We start from the raw sequence: 15,611 nt of genomic DNA on the forward strand, positions 1-15,611 counted from the left end.
GTGTTTCATGAAGGAGCCACCGTTTAATAGAAAAGTGAGCGATGCGCTCACATAACGCGACAGTCCATGAAACTTACACGGTGGACAGATCACCGCGAAACTCGACTACAATGGCGGTCATGCACCTCTTCGCTTCAATTCACCATCTAGGCCAGCATCACCAACAAAACAACCGATGCAGTCATCTCTCTCGCCGCCAGGATTCCGTCCGACAGCCAAGGTCAGCTCAAAAGCTACCAGTGTCCGGAGACTGTCGGGTTCAGTTTCATTGAATAACATCAACAAAGCAACACACTCTAGACCTGGGTCGCCTTCGAAACCAGCCCGAAGTCCCGGTCCTTCCATAGTCACGAATCCCGTTAAAGCTCGCGTTACGGCGCGGCCTGCATCCAAGTCCACTACCACATCTCCTGTGTCCAGTCCATCTCCTCTAGAGTCGCGTCAGCGATCATCTACTACTGTTGCGTCAAGGCTACGACCTCCGCCCAAAGAAGACCGACCACGTAGCGATAGCGTTGCCCTACATCATGCACAGTCTACCTCAGCATCACGGAGAAATTCACCATCGCCCCGAACTCTGCTTTCTTCCGAACTTCCACTCGTACGCGTCGACCAAGGCCGTGTATCACCATCACCTCCCATCAGGATTAAATCCAAGGTTTCTGGGTTAGCCAAATCTAATAGTATCGAAACAGATCCCGCTCGCTCGTCAACATCCCCGTGGGTAACCACCAGGCCTACTCATACGAGACCACCTATACCTTCGCTGTCCTCAAGTCTCCCGTTAAACGCGCCTCCAAGTCCTCCTAATTCGACTACGGTGCCAAATTTCTATCCCATAACGACCGCAGCTCCTGCTGCTAATCCCCACAGATACCCCTCGCCGCGACGCGGCCCCTCACCTACACCCTATCCATATCAAACATTCACTCCACCTGAAGGACCTTTAAAAGCAGCTAGGCAGGTCCTGAAAGCGAAGGTCAACCCTGCTTCCATTCCTCTTCCTCCACATTCACCACCAATATCTGCATTATCATTATCTTCCAAGTCGTCCGTATCTAGAAGCTCGTTGTCTTTGGATTCCTCTCATGCAAGTGCACCAACGCTTAGCTCTCACATAAACGAGCGTTCAGATACTGAATCTGTTCGAGCCAATAATGGCCGTTCCCTTCAGAGCGATCATGACGACACAATTTCGCCTACGACCAGTGCACAACAATCTAGCCAAGATCAGGATAACGATCTTGACTCTGAAAGCTCGGAGCACAAGGCCAGGGCTGCAGCCAAGTCTAATCGAAAGGTCATACCTACTCACTATGTCATTAGTACTAAGCTAACTTGTATTTCAGATTGCCGACTTGGAAATAACGAATAAATCCCTCCTTCTTATCAATGCATCACTTGAAACTACGAAGAACCGTCAAGCCAAAGAAATTCGAGACCTCAAGCGGAAACTTCGTGAATCTCGACTTATTCTTCCCCCTAGAGCATTCAGGGCCGTTGAGTCCCTTGCTCACGAAGAAGAAGATGAAGAAGGGGATGATGACGATGATGATGATAGTGAAGAGGGTGAGAATGAACCCGATGAAGCTTATGCGAGGGTGAGGGGTATGCTAGAGGGCCTTCTAGAATCAGGCAGGAAAGCCTTGGTAGAGACTCCTGACGATTTCCGGCAGCGCCTCTCTGCCAAAGTCCTGAATGCCGATGAAGTCCGCTCATGGAGAGATTCAGGGCAGGAATCTGATACCGTCCTTGATGACCACAGCACAAGGGACAATAGGGAGATCCAGGTTACAGTTCACCTCTCTCCCTCACACATTGCTGTGCCTGACAGTGATCATGATGACCTCTCGGATGACGAGGTCGAACAGCTAACCTTGAAACCAGATACGCCACCACCCTCTCATTTGCCTCCAGTCAGGGTCGCTCTTTCTTAAGTTTATGGTGTCACGTTTATAACACTCTACGTCTTATTACAATGCTTCATTATGTAGACCTCGGAAATCATTTCTTGATACCCCACAAGCATTTCACTAACATCTCGCGTCCATATCGCATTATCCAATATGTTCCTTTAAATGCTGAATTTCACGTTTCCAGTAAAAAGTCCTTGAAATGGTATTGTACGAAGTCAAATAATTCATTAGATCATTCACCGGCTATCTTCTGTGCACGCTTCGCGAGCTGGATGGTTTTATATATTAGATATATTATCCTTAGGGCAGCTAATGCTACTTACCGCAGCAGCCAAGTCCATCTGACCAGCAGGTGCACTAGGCTTATGAATCTTCGGTGGCGCAGCGCCGGCACCTGGTCGCGGGGCCATGGGTATAGGTGGCTTAGGAGATAGCTTGCCGCCGCTTGGCTTCGATGCGACAGGTGGTGGCACAGGTTTGGGTTTGGGGGCAACTGGTGGAGGGGGTTTTGCTCCTAATGAACTCGAAGGGCGAGAGCTTGTAGGTGTACTGCTTGATGACCCATTAGTTGATACAGCTGCAGGCTTCTTCCAAGGCGCTGCGGAGCCATTCGATGGTGCAAGGCCAGGGAAAACAGCCACGGGCTTATTTGATGCGTCTGCTGTCAATGACTTCACAGACATGGTCGAAACAGCTGGTTTGGAAGCTGAAGCAGGGATAGGAGCGGCAATGGCTGCTAGTGGAGCTGAAGGTGGTGGTGGCGGTCGAGGTGGAGGGGAGCGTGCTGCAGGTGCCGCTTTAGGTTTTGGCGGTATAAGTTCTAAGTAATTATTTGGAGCCCAGCCCTCTTGCCCGTCCTTCCTTACAAGCCACCACCCATTATCATCCTTCTCAATCAGTTCTACGGTATCATCCTTCTTCAAAGATATCTCGCCTTCTTGACCCTCGAAAGCGAACTTTGCCTTGTATAACTCTGCCTCAGGCTCTTTGTGTGGCGGCGGCGGCGGAACTGGAATATTAGTAGGAGGCGTAGGGGCTGATTTAGGCACCACTGGTGTTGGCCTGACGGCAGCAAATTGTGTAGGTTTCCCTGGCAGTGGTTGGGCGGCTGGCTTCGGCCTGGAAGTCTTTCCCTTCTGAAATCGATCGTGAGAAGACAGAAATCACAACCCGACACAAGACTCACATCTGAAGGGCCGCCAGCGCGAAGGAGCTTTCCTTGGGTGATGGGTCTAACAATACCGGGTTTCCTTTTTGCAGCAGGTCGAGATGTGCTCGATGGAGGCTCGCCAGATGGGACGTGCACAACGTGGCTCTTGTATACATCATCTTTTGTGATCGTTTCGTCTCTGACAAATTGGATCTGTGCCTTCTTGTCCTTCTTTTTCGCATATTCGATCCTTCCGAGCAAGTGAGACACAGGTAAAGAAAAATCGATCAAACACGCACGACGGGCCAATCAAGACGTTGATACTAGCTTGCGTGAGCGTAAGAAGATTCGCGGTCAACTCCGTCTTGAAATAACAATGAAGAATCGGATCACCCTCTTCAGAGGCATTACAATTCAATACCTAATATGGAGTTAGCGACACGCCGAGGACGGATAGGAGAACCAACCAGCCAATCATCCCTTAAATTAGACATCGATATACTCTTGATAGTTACCAAGGGAATCTTGCGTTCAAGCGAGGTTTGTATCTGACCATTCTTCTCAGAAGTTACCGCAATGTACACAGCTCTTGCAGTCTGCCATAACGCATGTCAGATGAAGTATTATCATGAGGTACATTGATGCATACCACTATAAGGAAACGTGGGCTAAGTTTGCTGGACCGACCAAATTTGGACACCAAGATCTGCACTTTCGAGCTGAACGTGGCCTGCTCCGCTGTGCGACACGTGAGACGACAAAATCACATAAAAAAACTAGAGGCTCACCACCAAGGCCACAGGCGGAGCGCAGGTCAGATCCAACAATGTTCTGGCCATTAACATCAAGATAGTCACCCAGAAAACGGCGATAGCTTAGAAGACTGTAACGTCTGCGTTCTTTTCTTCCTGCCAATACCTGATGACCATAGTCGCGGACTTTGGCATATTCAAGGGCTTCTTTGTTGTTCTTCCAGAACTTCTGAATGCGTCTAGCGCACTCATTCTTATAGCGCCAGTAGTTTCTCCAGGCTCGCTGAATACGTGCTGCCATGTTATGCCAGTAACGGTCACGCATAGTCTCTAAGGCAAATAGCTGTATTGACGACGTCAATTCCATTTTTTGTGCCATTGCACTGCGTACTCACTGTTTCGGGATTCTTGATAAAAGCCTTTGTAACCCCCATCTGCCATTCGTCCTTGGCTATCCCTGTATCCTTGAGAATTTTTTCGCAACCAGATTTCGCGTCCCCCTGCCATGTGTATTCACCAGCGTACGATGTCGAAGGCGACAAAAGGTAGAAGCGTTCCACCATTTTCTCGAAGGTGTTCCGGTACGCAAATCCTGCGCGACGTACACGAATATTTTCCTGTAATCCAAGGTATTTGATTTGATGCAAGATGGCTTTCGTATCATATTCTTTCGAGCTACGGTTCTGGTTTGGTTTGATTGTTCGAATGTAAGAAGGCTGAGCTTTCATCAAATTATCCACAAGAGCACCTGCCGACGCCTTTCCAGAATATGAATGATTTATTCTGACCAATAAAAGAGCAATGTGAGATACCTTGATCCTGTCACCAGCAGTGGGCGGTCTCTTCTTGCTTGAGGGATCGGGTCTGTCGGAGAACAGTGTCTGAAGGAACTGGTTGCCGCTGCTACCAACCAAATCGAAAAGATCCTTCACTAGTGCGTCCTTGTTCTTGTCTGTCATGCCAGCGATATTATACATGACATCTCCGGCGTAGTGACGAACCAGAAACTGAGATCCGCGAGCTTCAAAGTGGGCATTAGAAGATAGCATGGCCGTCCGCTGGACGAAACTGTTATCTGCTGCAGCTGGATCGGCGTGCGCTGTTGCGCAAGCGTCGTTTAAAGCGGCAAATATTCCAGGGGGTTTGCGCTCCTCAATGAGGTCGCAGACAATCTTGTTGTTGAAGTATTTGATGGGATTCCACTTGATCTGCTCCCTGACGTACTCCTCCTGTTCAGTCTTAAGTGTCAATTCGATAAAAATCTGCTGAAGTTTCTCGTTGACATAGTTGATGCATAATTGCTCGAAAGAGTTATCCTGCGGAGTTCCGTAAATGAAACAATTTGACGGATACAATATGGGAATACCTCGAAAATTTCGAAACCAAAGATGTCCTGTCATCGCTTCAATCGTCGGTCAAACCAATAGCAAAAACATCACCTACCAGGATACCAATGACTTGTGCCGAGGCACTTCGAGCCTTCATCGACACATTGATTCTCGCAACAATCCACTCAAAGAGATTGTTGTAAATCGCTTTTGCGAGTGCGTCCCTTCCAGCGTTTGCTTGTGCGGGATTCAGGGGAACGTCGTAAACAGAACCTCGTCGTCCCCCTCGCTGAGTTTCAACGACTCTTGACGTCAGAACCTTCTGGACCATCGCCGAGTCTGCTTCTATGAGATGCGCAATAAAATCTGTTATTCCGGTGTCAAAGATGGCCGAATTTCCATCATCCATCTCCTGAAACTCGACATTCCCCAACCATAGAATAACTGCGATCAACCGAAAAATTTCGTTCTGCTCTTGATTACTGAGGCCAATGATCCTCATGGCGTTCTGAACATGTTTAAGTAATGGTATAAAACAACACACAAATACTCACTAGTGTATCTGCATAGTCGTTTGAATCGTCGATGCCCTGAACCTCTAAGCATTTGCTCCTGCTGGTATAATTATATGCATCTGGGCCCTGCAACCCGAATTCCTCTACAAATAGTCATGAGGACTCAGCATGAATAGACAGGTAAGACACACCTCGCTGCTCATCTGAAGCAGCCTTTGTGAACTGATAGAAGATGTGGAAGTTGCGCTCGTTCTCTAACTGCCCTACCACTCGGCCTTTCTCAAGGAGATAATTCGTTATCTGAGCCCCGATCGGCTCGCCGTGGGTATTGAACATGATCTCCAGATATTTACCCTGTGAGGCCATAAAATCAAGATCAAGGCACACATGTAAAACAATCGTTCACGTACGTGACGACTTGAATTATTATTGCGAAGAGTCTTTGCACAACCAAAGCTCTCCAATAGAGGATTGGTAGCCAACACCATTTCTTTGATCTCCTGTATACTGCTATCCTCCCCTCCTGACACGGCTGCGATGTATTGCATGATGCGTTTGGCAGCCTCGGTCTTTCCAGCACCAGACTCGCCAGATATGATAACACATTGGTTTTCGTGGTATGCATTCATGTTATAGTATGCAGATTCTGCGATGCTGAATACATGCGGAGGAACTTCGAGTCGATTCTTGCCCTTGTACTTCTGGAGGGTTTCATCCGTATAGATTCCTAGATCTGAAAGGCATTTTACCCCAACGTTAGAAAACAGATTTGAACACATAAGGCCTCACCTTTAAAGGGGTTTACAGATATTAATACGCCGCCGATGTAAGTGTAGATCTCTCCGTCGGTCCAACGCTTCTTAAGGTTGTCGTTGATGCTATTCTCGTCAATAGTTGTCAGAAGTGTCATATCGGATACTCCGACTTGTTTCTTTTTGAATCCTTCTTTCCAATCTGCCTGTTTGTACCATATCACGGTTGTTCATAGGTGTAACGATGTCTGAGAGCGCACCTTGGCAACTTTAGTCGTCCCGCCTGACTTCAAGGCATTCTTCTTGCCCGCTTTCTTAGATATAGCCTACATGCACATGCCGATCAATCATTCAACGTTTCAAGGCAACTTAAGTCTCACCATGGCCGACGCGCCTTGGCTTGAATGAGAGAATGTAGTTGAAGCTGGGAGAAGTCCGCAGGCGCAACGGAGAACGGCAATGCCCGCGGCAGTACTATAACCCGGTGGTTAAAGTGAACTCCCAATCGAGAGATTACCACATGAATTCGGACAACCGGCACCGCCTCCATAAAATCTATATTTTACCTCATTACTTATCAATTCACATATGTTTATCAGTACAAAAAGCAACTCGGTTTATTACTAGACAGCGTACTAGCTGTTAGCTGGTTTTCTAAGCTCAATCAGATGCTTCAAGACTTCAGTAGCAGGAGTAGTTACAGCAGTGTCAAATGGTCCAAGTTCGCCTTTCAACAACCTAGTCATGACGTTCACCAGACTAGCCTTCTCTACTTCCTCTGCGAGCGATATACGAGGGAGGGCACACTGAGGATCCAGAATATGACGAAGACATACCACTCCACGGTGCGCAAGCCCTGTATTTCCGGCTGCTTCGCCGTCATTAGGGTCGTCGTCCTCCAGAGTAACAGATGGGTCAATAAGACGTGCAATAATTGAAAACGCTCGGTGACGATCCAACTGAAGCTCAAATACTGCCTGACAAGCAGTAGATGCGCTGGTCACAGTTGCCAAAGCACCCGACGCAGCGAGTCTCGTTGGAAGGTCATCCATGTCCGACATCGCAAGAAGTACTTGTAACTTGGACTTCGTTGCATGAACATCCGGAGAACCACCATACCTGGAAAACGCCGCCTCCGAACCTCCAATAAGATTACATATCAGCTCGGTGGCTGCCCGACGGATGAGCGTATGGTCCTCAAGCATGAGAAGCTCAACTTTGTTGAGAAGGTGAGGGGTGCTGAAGATGCGATCGGCACACCCTGTGCTCTGTGAAGCAATATTTGTCAAGGCCATTATGGCTTCGAATTGTTGTAGGAGGTTTGAAGATGAATGGAGCAGTAGTTGTGACAGGGGCCGTATTGCATCAAGCATAGCGCCATCATTGGGCCCGAAGACTTGAAGGGGAGAAGACGTGATAGTCAACTTCGCTAAAGCTTGGATCGCAGGAAGAAGGGAGGTATCAATTGGTGTGGATGACGATGTGGAGTACGAGGACTGTATAACACGAGAAAGACTTCGTGCACCTCCACTCTGGAGGACCTTGCCTCTGTTATCTTTGTCCTCCACGATGCTTAGGTAGATTTTGCTCAATGCAAGCCTGATGCCTTGGCTCTCTACACCAGAAGCCACAGACAAGACATCAAGGGCGCCACTTGCAAGAACTTGACGACATCTGGACCTAACTGTAACATCATCTTCCAATGCGTTCAGCGGTTCCTCGGACATCGTTTTGTTAGATCCATTTCCAGCTTTAGCCATGCGTTTCAGCTTGGCAACTTGCGCGTCCTCCTGGCTGAAGCGAGGACGGTAGGCACAGAGATTGGATATGATGAGAAGGATGCCAAAGAGGAGGCTAGAATTACTGGTAGATGTTGGCAGTGGTTTACGTCTAGGAACAAGTGTAAAGAGCTGCTGCAAAAACTTGGGATCATTCGCCAGAGCATGTTTGACGTCTGGGTCAACACTGAGGTATGCAAGGCCTTCAACGACATCGTTGAGGGAGGATAGAGAGTCCTTGTCACTGATGACCATTCCTTTCAGCAAATTGGCTAGCTCCATATCCTTGGAGGTAGATTGCGCTGCCTGGGACGCATCTGCGCCTTCTGAGGCATCCGTTGCCGCTCCTCGAGATAATTTTACGAGGGCGATAGCTGCTGCTGCGCGCAAGTTCTTGTCGGTAGCCTGACGTGACTTGTTCCGAAGCCAAGTGATGATTTCCTCGGGTATCAGAGCCCGGCATGCCTTGTGGCCACTAGCCTGGCCGATCATACGAGCAACCTCTAAAGCAACTGAAGCTGATGATGGAAATAAATCAAGGGCATCCGTCACATATTCGACCACGCCATCTTGCACGAAAACACGAGAAGCGGACTGCCAGTCGACGTGGAATAACGCAGAGAAGAAAGAGAGTCCAATAACTATAGCATCCTGTTCTTGATGATTGGAAATACGGGAGATGATAAGATGCTGGAAAACTTTCTCCAGGATCTCCGTGGCAGAGTTTTTGGATCCAGACTCCTGAGGGTTTTGCGACCGCGTTCCTTGACAGAACGCAGAGAGCACGAGATACGCTTTCGAGCGCGATGATTCTAGCTGAGAAGGCGCGAAAGCTTCTACGAGGTAAGAGAGTTCATCAGGAAGGAAGGTAGCAGCATCCTGAGATCTCCTCATCAATAAATCTAAGCTGAGGTCTCCACTCTGAGCGTTCATTGCAGTAAGCGATGGAGTAGTGTACTAGTAGACTTTGAGTGAAGTGAGGAGTTGAAACTTGACGGGAGTCGGTCACAGCAGTAACCTGAGGAAGCTTCCGAACACGGATCATTTCTTTCGCAACACCACTATCAAAATTCGTCAGTGGGCCATTGGGACAGCGAAGTCCCATGGATATCCCTGACCGCGAAGATGCAACAAGCACCCTGAATTCATTTAAGGCGACTACCATCCAGTCAGGACATACAGTTCTGCTCAGACTACCTAGTGGCGAGACCAAAGGCTTCAAGGTAGAAAAGGATGCGTGAGTGGTTTTTGTCTCGATTCCTACCATCTCTGAACTGAGTCGAGAAGCACTATCTCTATAGGCAGAGTCGGCTCCTTTCGCGCAAACGAGCTGATCGGCCATCCATACGGATTGACGTATGAAATTAGTGGCAAAGAACTCACCGTCCAGCCGCCCCATACTCTACAAGAAGTAGGTAAGGAATCTGACAAACACTCTCAAAATTTCTATGCATGACTAGTAATTATGAAGAGGAAACGGATGCTACAAACGAGCTTATCAACGATGGTGAATTTGTGCAGCCACTTACTCTCGGCGAGATAGAAGGGTTGAAAAAGTCTGGCGTACATGCTTCCGTGCGTCCTGGACCTTATTTCATGCAGTATCGTAGCATAATCTATTTCGCCAGGACATCATAAAGGCCCAGATCGAACAACACGCCAATTATTCCCTGAAAACTGAATATAGCAAGGAGAAATATAAGCAACGCAAGGAAGCCAAGTATGTTATCCCTGATTTTTTGACAGTTAGATTGATTTGCCGAGCAGGTACTCCAAGGCCTTCAGTACGGTTGAACCGACAATTTACAATGTTTGTGACCACTGGTTCAAAAAAGACCAGAACAGGATTCGTGATATCAGACCTGATACGCTGTCTCAAATGTTGAATCTGGCGAATGTTCGCCCGGGCGGCAAGTACATTGCTGTTGACGAAGCATCTGGCCTTCTTGTATCGGCAATCCTTGAGAGACTGGGAGGTGAGTGGCTGAGTTATTAACTCTGTGAGTAGAGGATCTGATTCTTACAGGGGATGGACAACTGATTTCCATCTGCGATGTTGATTCACCACCCGCATATCCTGTCATGGCCCTGATGAATTTTCGCAAGGAAGTTGTTACAAAAATACACTCATCATTAAACTGGGCAACTGCTCAGGAAGACTACACACCAGGTTAGTGAGCCTGACTAGACTATTTGCAGATACGCCATACTTCCTATTGAGTGGCAGCTATAGCACAAGAGTCATTGTCAGAAGTGGGAAAATCAGAGCGTCATAGGATTCGCCTTGATAAACGGAAGAATGCGGCAGACTCTCTTTTCAATGCAAGAGAGGAATTATTTGCTGGTGAATTTGATGCGTGAGTGCAATTAAATGACGTCAAATATTTTCCGACGCCTGGCAGGCTTTTAATCGCTAGCGATTACGATCCACTGGAAATCCTACAAAATTTAATAATATATGTAGCGGGATCAGGATCCATAGTCGTTCAGAGCCCATTCAGCCAGGTATGTTGCGCTTTCCATTTAATGAACAAAGTCAGCTGGATAACCGGATATTAGCCTCTCACAGAACTACAATCGAAATTGCGTCTTGACCCAAGCTATCTTGCACCATCACTTACGGAATCGTGGCTGCGACGCTATCAAGTTCTACCAGGTCGCACACACCCGACAATGAACACGTCAGGGTCAGGAGGTTTCTTATTACACGCAATCAAAGTGTACGTGTAATAATGATAGGTCAACTCACAAACGAACGCTTACACATTGCTTGCTAGATATGATGACCCGAATGCTTCCAAAGTGTCATCTCATCGCCAATCTAAACGACGGAAGAAGGAAGCTGACGAAGGAGATTTGATAGTGACTCGAACCCTAGAATCATATAAAACTACGGAGCTTGAGGGAAAAACCGCAACAGTCACTGACCAAGCTAGCCTAACCAATGAGATAGAACCAACAGGCTAGCCTTTTGGTGCTGGGTCAGCTGATAGTACAGCAGTGGTACAATAGGTAACAAAGTAGTGTACCTCCCATAATAATTGATATCAAACAAAAACTGCTCATTGTTATGACCCCTCATATATCAGGCTCAGGAAACATTGCGGCAACAACCTGAAACAGGTTCGTGAACAACATCTTCTGTAGTTCAATAGAAACGCACCTCGTCGACGATGGTGTAGGCAATGTGCTGGTTCAAGCGCTTGTTCTGCAGGACAGCAAATATTCGTCTTGCTCCTCGCCGAGCGTTTGACCGACCTATCATGTTGGCAGCAAGATCTGTAGATCGCGGTGTTAACTCTATATTTGTAGGGGAGGAAACCTCACAAACCTGGTACTAATGCGGAGAGCTTACGGTTTGCCCCATCACGACTACGTGTTATCTCCTCGGTTGACCGTGGTTGACCAGGCGGTTTCAACTTACCACCTGGCCAAAGAGAATCTTTGAAAAAGGTCAAAATAGGCATAATGCGGCTTTCTTCAAACAACGACTTGATGCTTTGGCGGATTTGCCTTTAATCACGTCAGGAGGGCAAAGATACCGCAAGATTTAGGCTCACCGCTCAATGGTGCCACCCAGTACTTGCTGGAGAATGATCACAATCGCTTGTCGCCGGAGCCAGTTGTCCTTCTTGTTGAGCTCAAATATAGCAAGGACAAGGTCACATATAGGAGCAGAGAATGTTGATGTGCTAGTTTCTCCTTCCAAAGGACGGAGGTCACTAGACATGTGCATGAACGTGTCCTCCGACGTGGACTTCCCAAACGCTTTCAGTGCCTGAGCGACGAGGTCTTCATCGTGGACCGCAGATCCGACTATACCAGCAAATTCTGCGGCCTGTCGGGTAAGCCTTTGTATCATAACATCCAACATTGACGGGCCAAAGAACATATCATCAATGCTCTCTGCCACTGAGCGATAAACAGATCGAACTAGGTTTTTCCCTGAAAAGCCGGCGGTTCCTTTGGGAACATCGTCTTGGACTTCGGACGCAATGAATGGGGAATCGCGAGACAGAAATGCGCGAAGGTCATTGCTTTCGCAGACGACATGTATGGCAATCAGATTCTGTTACTGTAAGTATGTGCGAAGGAAGCAGACTCCGGTGGGTTCCTCACCTGCAAATATTTCTCAAGGGCTTGTCTCCTTGTGTCTACGAAACTGCCGGTCAGTGAAGCAACAAGTCTCTTGCCTGGGAAATCGAGGCCCTTGACAAGCGCGTACCGATCGCGCAATTTGTTATGCATCCTAAGGAATTCGTTGTATCTCCTTGCAACAACCCACCCAGAGGCGAACGTTCCGTCAGGTGCAAGCTGCTGGACCTCAACGAGGTATCGCACTACGGATTTCCCCTCTTCTTCTCCCACTGTCGAACTAACAATAGAAACCTTCGTTCGATGGGAGATAAGACGGTTTGCGGATTCTTGCTGTTCATATTGTATCTTCTGGAAACGCAACTCTCGAAGTTCGCGGGTCATGGATGACTTTGATTTTTGAAGCAAACGCAGTTCTTGAGCGTCGCCTGTTAGCTCCGCTTTCTTGATAAGCGTGTCGAGCATGACATCGTGGGCCTCCAGCTTGGCGATCTTGTCACCAAGGCGTTCAATCTCGTATGAGAGCTGAAGGTCTCCAGGTCCAGCTAGCTGAAATGTTCCTTGCTTTGTGTCTACAGAACCTTCAGCTCTGTCGTCATCTTCTTCATCGATCATATCTTCATCATCACCAAAGATGCCCTTCTTGTTGTCGAGTGAAGTTGCGCTGAGGTGACGATTCCCGCCTCTGTCCTGACCTCGAGGGAGGAAACTGTGGGGAAGTTGCTCTGTGGCAATGATGTCCGTCAGCGCGGCCTGTATGGCTCTCATTCTTTCTGCTTCATCTGCGCCCTGGGCATCATCTGGATCATCGAAGAGAGGAGCTCTGGATGTAGTTGATGATGTATCTGAGACCGGGGACATGAGCACATCAATGTTGGTCCGTGAGGCAGTGGTTGAACTGGTTCGTGGGTTTTCTACGCGCTGAACCACAGAGCTCAATGAAGGGGAGGATTCAGAGCGGAAGATATGGACAGATCCAATGCCAAGAGAACGTGACGCTGGCAGTGGCAGTGGCTGGGGTGACATTGAACGTCCCGAGATACGACCTGCAGGGGGCTCCAGCAATTTGGCACTAGCCCGATTGAAATCTTCGACTATTCGGAACCACAGCTCTGATCTCTGAAGGTCCTCAAAGTCTTGTTCCATCGCCTGTTGAACCTGTCTCTGCGCCAACATGACGCTACGACGGACTTTCTTGTCCTCCAAGGGCCCCAGAAGAAAATCACTTTGTGCATAAGAGCGTATGCTATCGATGTGCCTCTTAGAGATAGATGACAATGCAGGATGGGGTGGCATGACGGAGAAATAAAGATCGTTAATCATTGAAATGTCCTCTTTAAGAGTCGAGGAGGTTGAAGGACCTTGTAAGGGTTCGTCTTCATCCCCAGATGAGCTCGAGTCTATTGACTCCAATGGATTTTTAAAGCTTTCTACTGTTAACCAAAACTGAACCAAGAGCGAGCGGTGCCGACGATCCATAAACTCCATGAAGTATGAAAGTGATGTCGGGTTGCTTAAGATGTCACGTAGAGTGACTTGGGTCCGCGAACCAGACTCTGGCGAAGCAGCTGACTTCTGCGATTCTCTGTAATAAGTAGAAGTCATGGATCTCGTAGAGCAGCTCACCGAATCTTCGCCGCCCAGGACTACTATTCGCTGTTCGACAGTCCGCTTGGCAGTATAAAGTCTGTCAAGGAAAGCTACTACGTCTTCTGTCTTCTCGCCACTTATCCAATCCTCCTTCTCGTGATTAGCTGTGGGAGTATCAATATAAAATGTAGTAAACTATTTGAATAAACTAACCAAGAAGTAACCTCGTCCTCCGAATTTCTCCCATGATATCATTCTTCAGGCGACGAGCATCCAGAAGTGATGAACAACGATTGATACTCCGGAGGAACGACTCAAACTGCCGCATATCGGTTCTAACCGTGATAGTGTCCCCAGTTGAAATTGCTGAAGGAAGGCGGCTGTGCCGGCGGGGTGATTGTGCTTCTAAAACATTTCTCACTTGAGATATGAGTTTCCTGTATATGCATTGTTAAAAGTACAGAAAACAGTCGAGCACCTTTGCCACCTACTGCTGGTGTATTGCGGCGCCTGCCTGTTTTGAAGTCAATGACTGTGCTCACACTTAGTTGAGGACATAGTAACATACCACTTGCTCAATCATCCGATTCCAGAAATCAGGGTCGCTTACCATATCCATAATCGGATACAGCACTGTGCACACCAAGATTTCTCGGACAACTATTCTCAGAGCCTTACTATGGGCTTCCTGTTCCGGAAGAACATGCGAGAGTATTCGCTCCGCAATTGTTCTGAGATGTATTTCTTCATTCTGTTTCGTAAACGTAGAAGAGAGATTCTCCACTGCAGGATGTAGTTTTCCACCCTTTCCTGCATATCTACTTGCCAACAACATATCCAACTCCTCGGACTGCGTGAGACGGCGTTCTAGGGCTGCACCGCGAAGTGCGACCTCTGATTGGCGGAATTGCTCGATATGCGTAGTGACTTTGGGCAAAATTCGCTTCACTAGGAGAGCGGAAAGGTCGACAGTTGTGCTTGTCTGCAGAAGCCGCTCAAGGGAGTCATGGAGCATCGAAGAAACTGCCGTAGGAAAAGAAGGGGATGATGATATGTCCTTGTACCAGGTGAGTACGAAATCGCGTACGACAAAAATCATGATATCGTTGAGGGTAGAAGACACAACAGGTAGTTCAGGATACAAAGGTGATAATGATTGTGGAGTTTTCTGAGACCAGTTCGAACGAGTGAGGACTGCCTGCCATGCTGCGGGAGTTGAGAATGCAAGAGGTCTAGCTGCATATGTGAGCGCATTCCTATGAACCAGTTTCTTGTCCAGGGCAACTCCAACAAGAATGGTCACGATGAAACACGAGACCGCCACGAACAGTATGATCACAGGAGAAAGGAGGATGAGGTATATCGGAGACGAGAAGGCGCGTGCGACGACAGGAAATACAACGGCGAGAAAGGCGACAGCGAGAGCAGACCTAGCACTAATGAATGAGTGCATGTCACGGCGAATTTGGTACATCACTGTCAGCTAGAGTACACTACTCGTCAGAGTCATGTTGAGATGCGCAGCGATCAAGTCACCGACCGTTCGCTCAGAGGACTTGAGCAACACTTGCCATATCCAGCATCACCACTCTTTGAATTCAGCTCCGAGTCGAACTCCACGATGTTGGACTATAGAGCTCAACGTGAAACCCTTTAGTACTCCGAGTCAGTGAGTTCCGTGTAAGGAAGTGTGCCGGGGTTCGGAGTCGGACTATGATTGGCTCAACCTGCTACG

At 48.0% G+C, this 15,611-nt stretch overlaps 5 protein-coding genes across 5 annotated transcripts; 2 read left to right on the forward strand and 3 right to left on the reverse strand.

Annotated features, from left to right (window-relative positions):
* Positions 1–7: 7 nt before the first annotated feature.
* EDB93DRAFT_1247284 (uncharacterized protein) lies at positions 8–1,937 on the forward strand (the record flags this gene model as incomplete). Its single annotated transcript, XM_041452571.1, has 3 exons — positions 8–34; positions 89–1,300; positions 1,350–1,937. 3 exons carry the CDS (start codon positions 8–10, stop codon positions 1,935–1,937), a joined length of 1,827 nt encoding a protein of 608 aa, XP_041310911.1.
* A 105-nt stretch (positions 1,938–2,042) lies between these two features.
* EDB93DRAFT_920393 (P-loop containing nucleoside triphosphate hydrolase protein) lies at positions 2,043–6,923 on the reverse strand. The gene is made up of 17 exons (XM_041457947.1): positions 6,794–6,923; positions 6,674–6,739; positions 6,451–6,619; positions 6,072–6,394; positions 5,853–6,015; positions 5,701–5,804; positions 5,262–5,654; positions 5,185–5,211; positions 4,631–5,134; positions 4,214–4,576; positions 3,855–4,161; positions 3,716–3,804; positions 3,534–3,662; positions 3,366–3,487; positions 3,103–3,316; positions 2,240–3,049; positions 2,043–2,184 (listed from the first exon to the last, which is right to left on the reverse strand). Exons 1-17 carry the CDS (start codon positions 6,794–6,796, stop codon positions 2,149–2,151), a joined length of 3,822 nt encoding a protein of 1,273 aa, XP_041310912.1. The 5' UTR covers positions 6,797–6,923; the 3' UTR covers positions 2,043–2,148.
* A 17-nt stretch (positions 6,924–6,940) lies between these two features.
* On the reverse strand, positions 6,941–9,213 carry EDB93DRAFT_1127361 (ARM repeat-containing protein). Its single transcript, XM_041448787.1, has one exon. It carries the CDS (start codon positions 9,122–9,124, stop codon positions 7,049–7,051), a length of 2,076 nt encoding a protein of 691 aa, XP_041310913.1. The 5' UTR covers positions 9,125–9,213; the 3' UTR covers positions 6,941–7,048.
* An 81-nt stretch (positions 9,214–9,294) lies between these two features.
* On the forward strand, positions 9,295–10,921 carry EDB93DRAFT_1079659 (Gcd10p family-domain-containing protein; the record flags this gene model as incomplete). The annotated part of the gene is made up of 9 exons (XM_041445475.1): positions 9,295–9,428; positions 9,479–9,606; positions 9,663–9,766; positions 9,820–9,911; positions 9,959–10,167; positions 10,218–10,361; positions 10,413–10,548; positions 10,594–10,696; positions 10,751–10,921. The coding sequence occupies 9 exons, from the start codon at positions 9,295–9,297 to the stop codon at positions 10,919–10,921; spliced, it is 1,221 nt and encodes a 406-aa protein (XP_041310914.1).
* A 348-nt stretch (positions 10,922–11,269) lies between these two features.
* On the reverse strand, positions 11,270–15,329 carry EDB93DRAFT_1247287 (PhoX domain-containing protein; the record flags this gene model as incomplete). The annotated part of the gene is made up of 9 exons (XM_041452572.1): positions 11,270–11,305; positions 11,355–11,470; positions 11,523–11,704; positions 11,752–12,260; positions 12,311–13,861; positions 13,913–14,040; positions 14,090–14,313; positions 14,368–14,390; positions 14,445–15,329. 9 exons carry the CDS (start codon positions 15,327–15,329, stop codon positions 11,270–11,272), a joined length of 3,654 nt encoding a protein of 1,217 aa, XP_041310915.1.
* Positions 15,330–15,611: the final 282 nt, after the last annotated feature.

This window comes from Suillus bovinus (genome assembly GCF_016758785.1).
Source record: "Suillus bovinus strain UH-Sbo-P2 chromosome Unknown EDB93scaffold_9, whole genome shotgun sequence".
Taxonomy (NCBI): Eukaryota; Fungi; Basidiomycota; class Agaricomycetes; order Boletales; family Suillaceae; genus Suillus; species Suillus bovinus.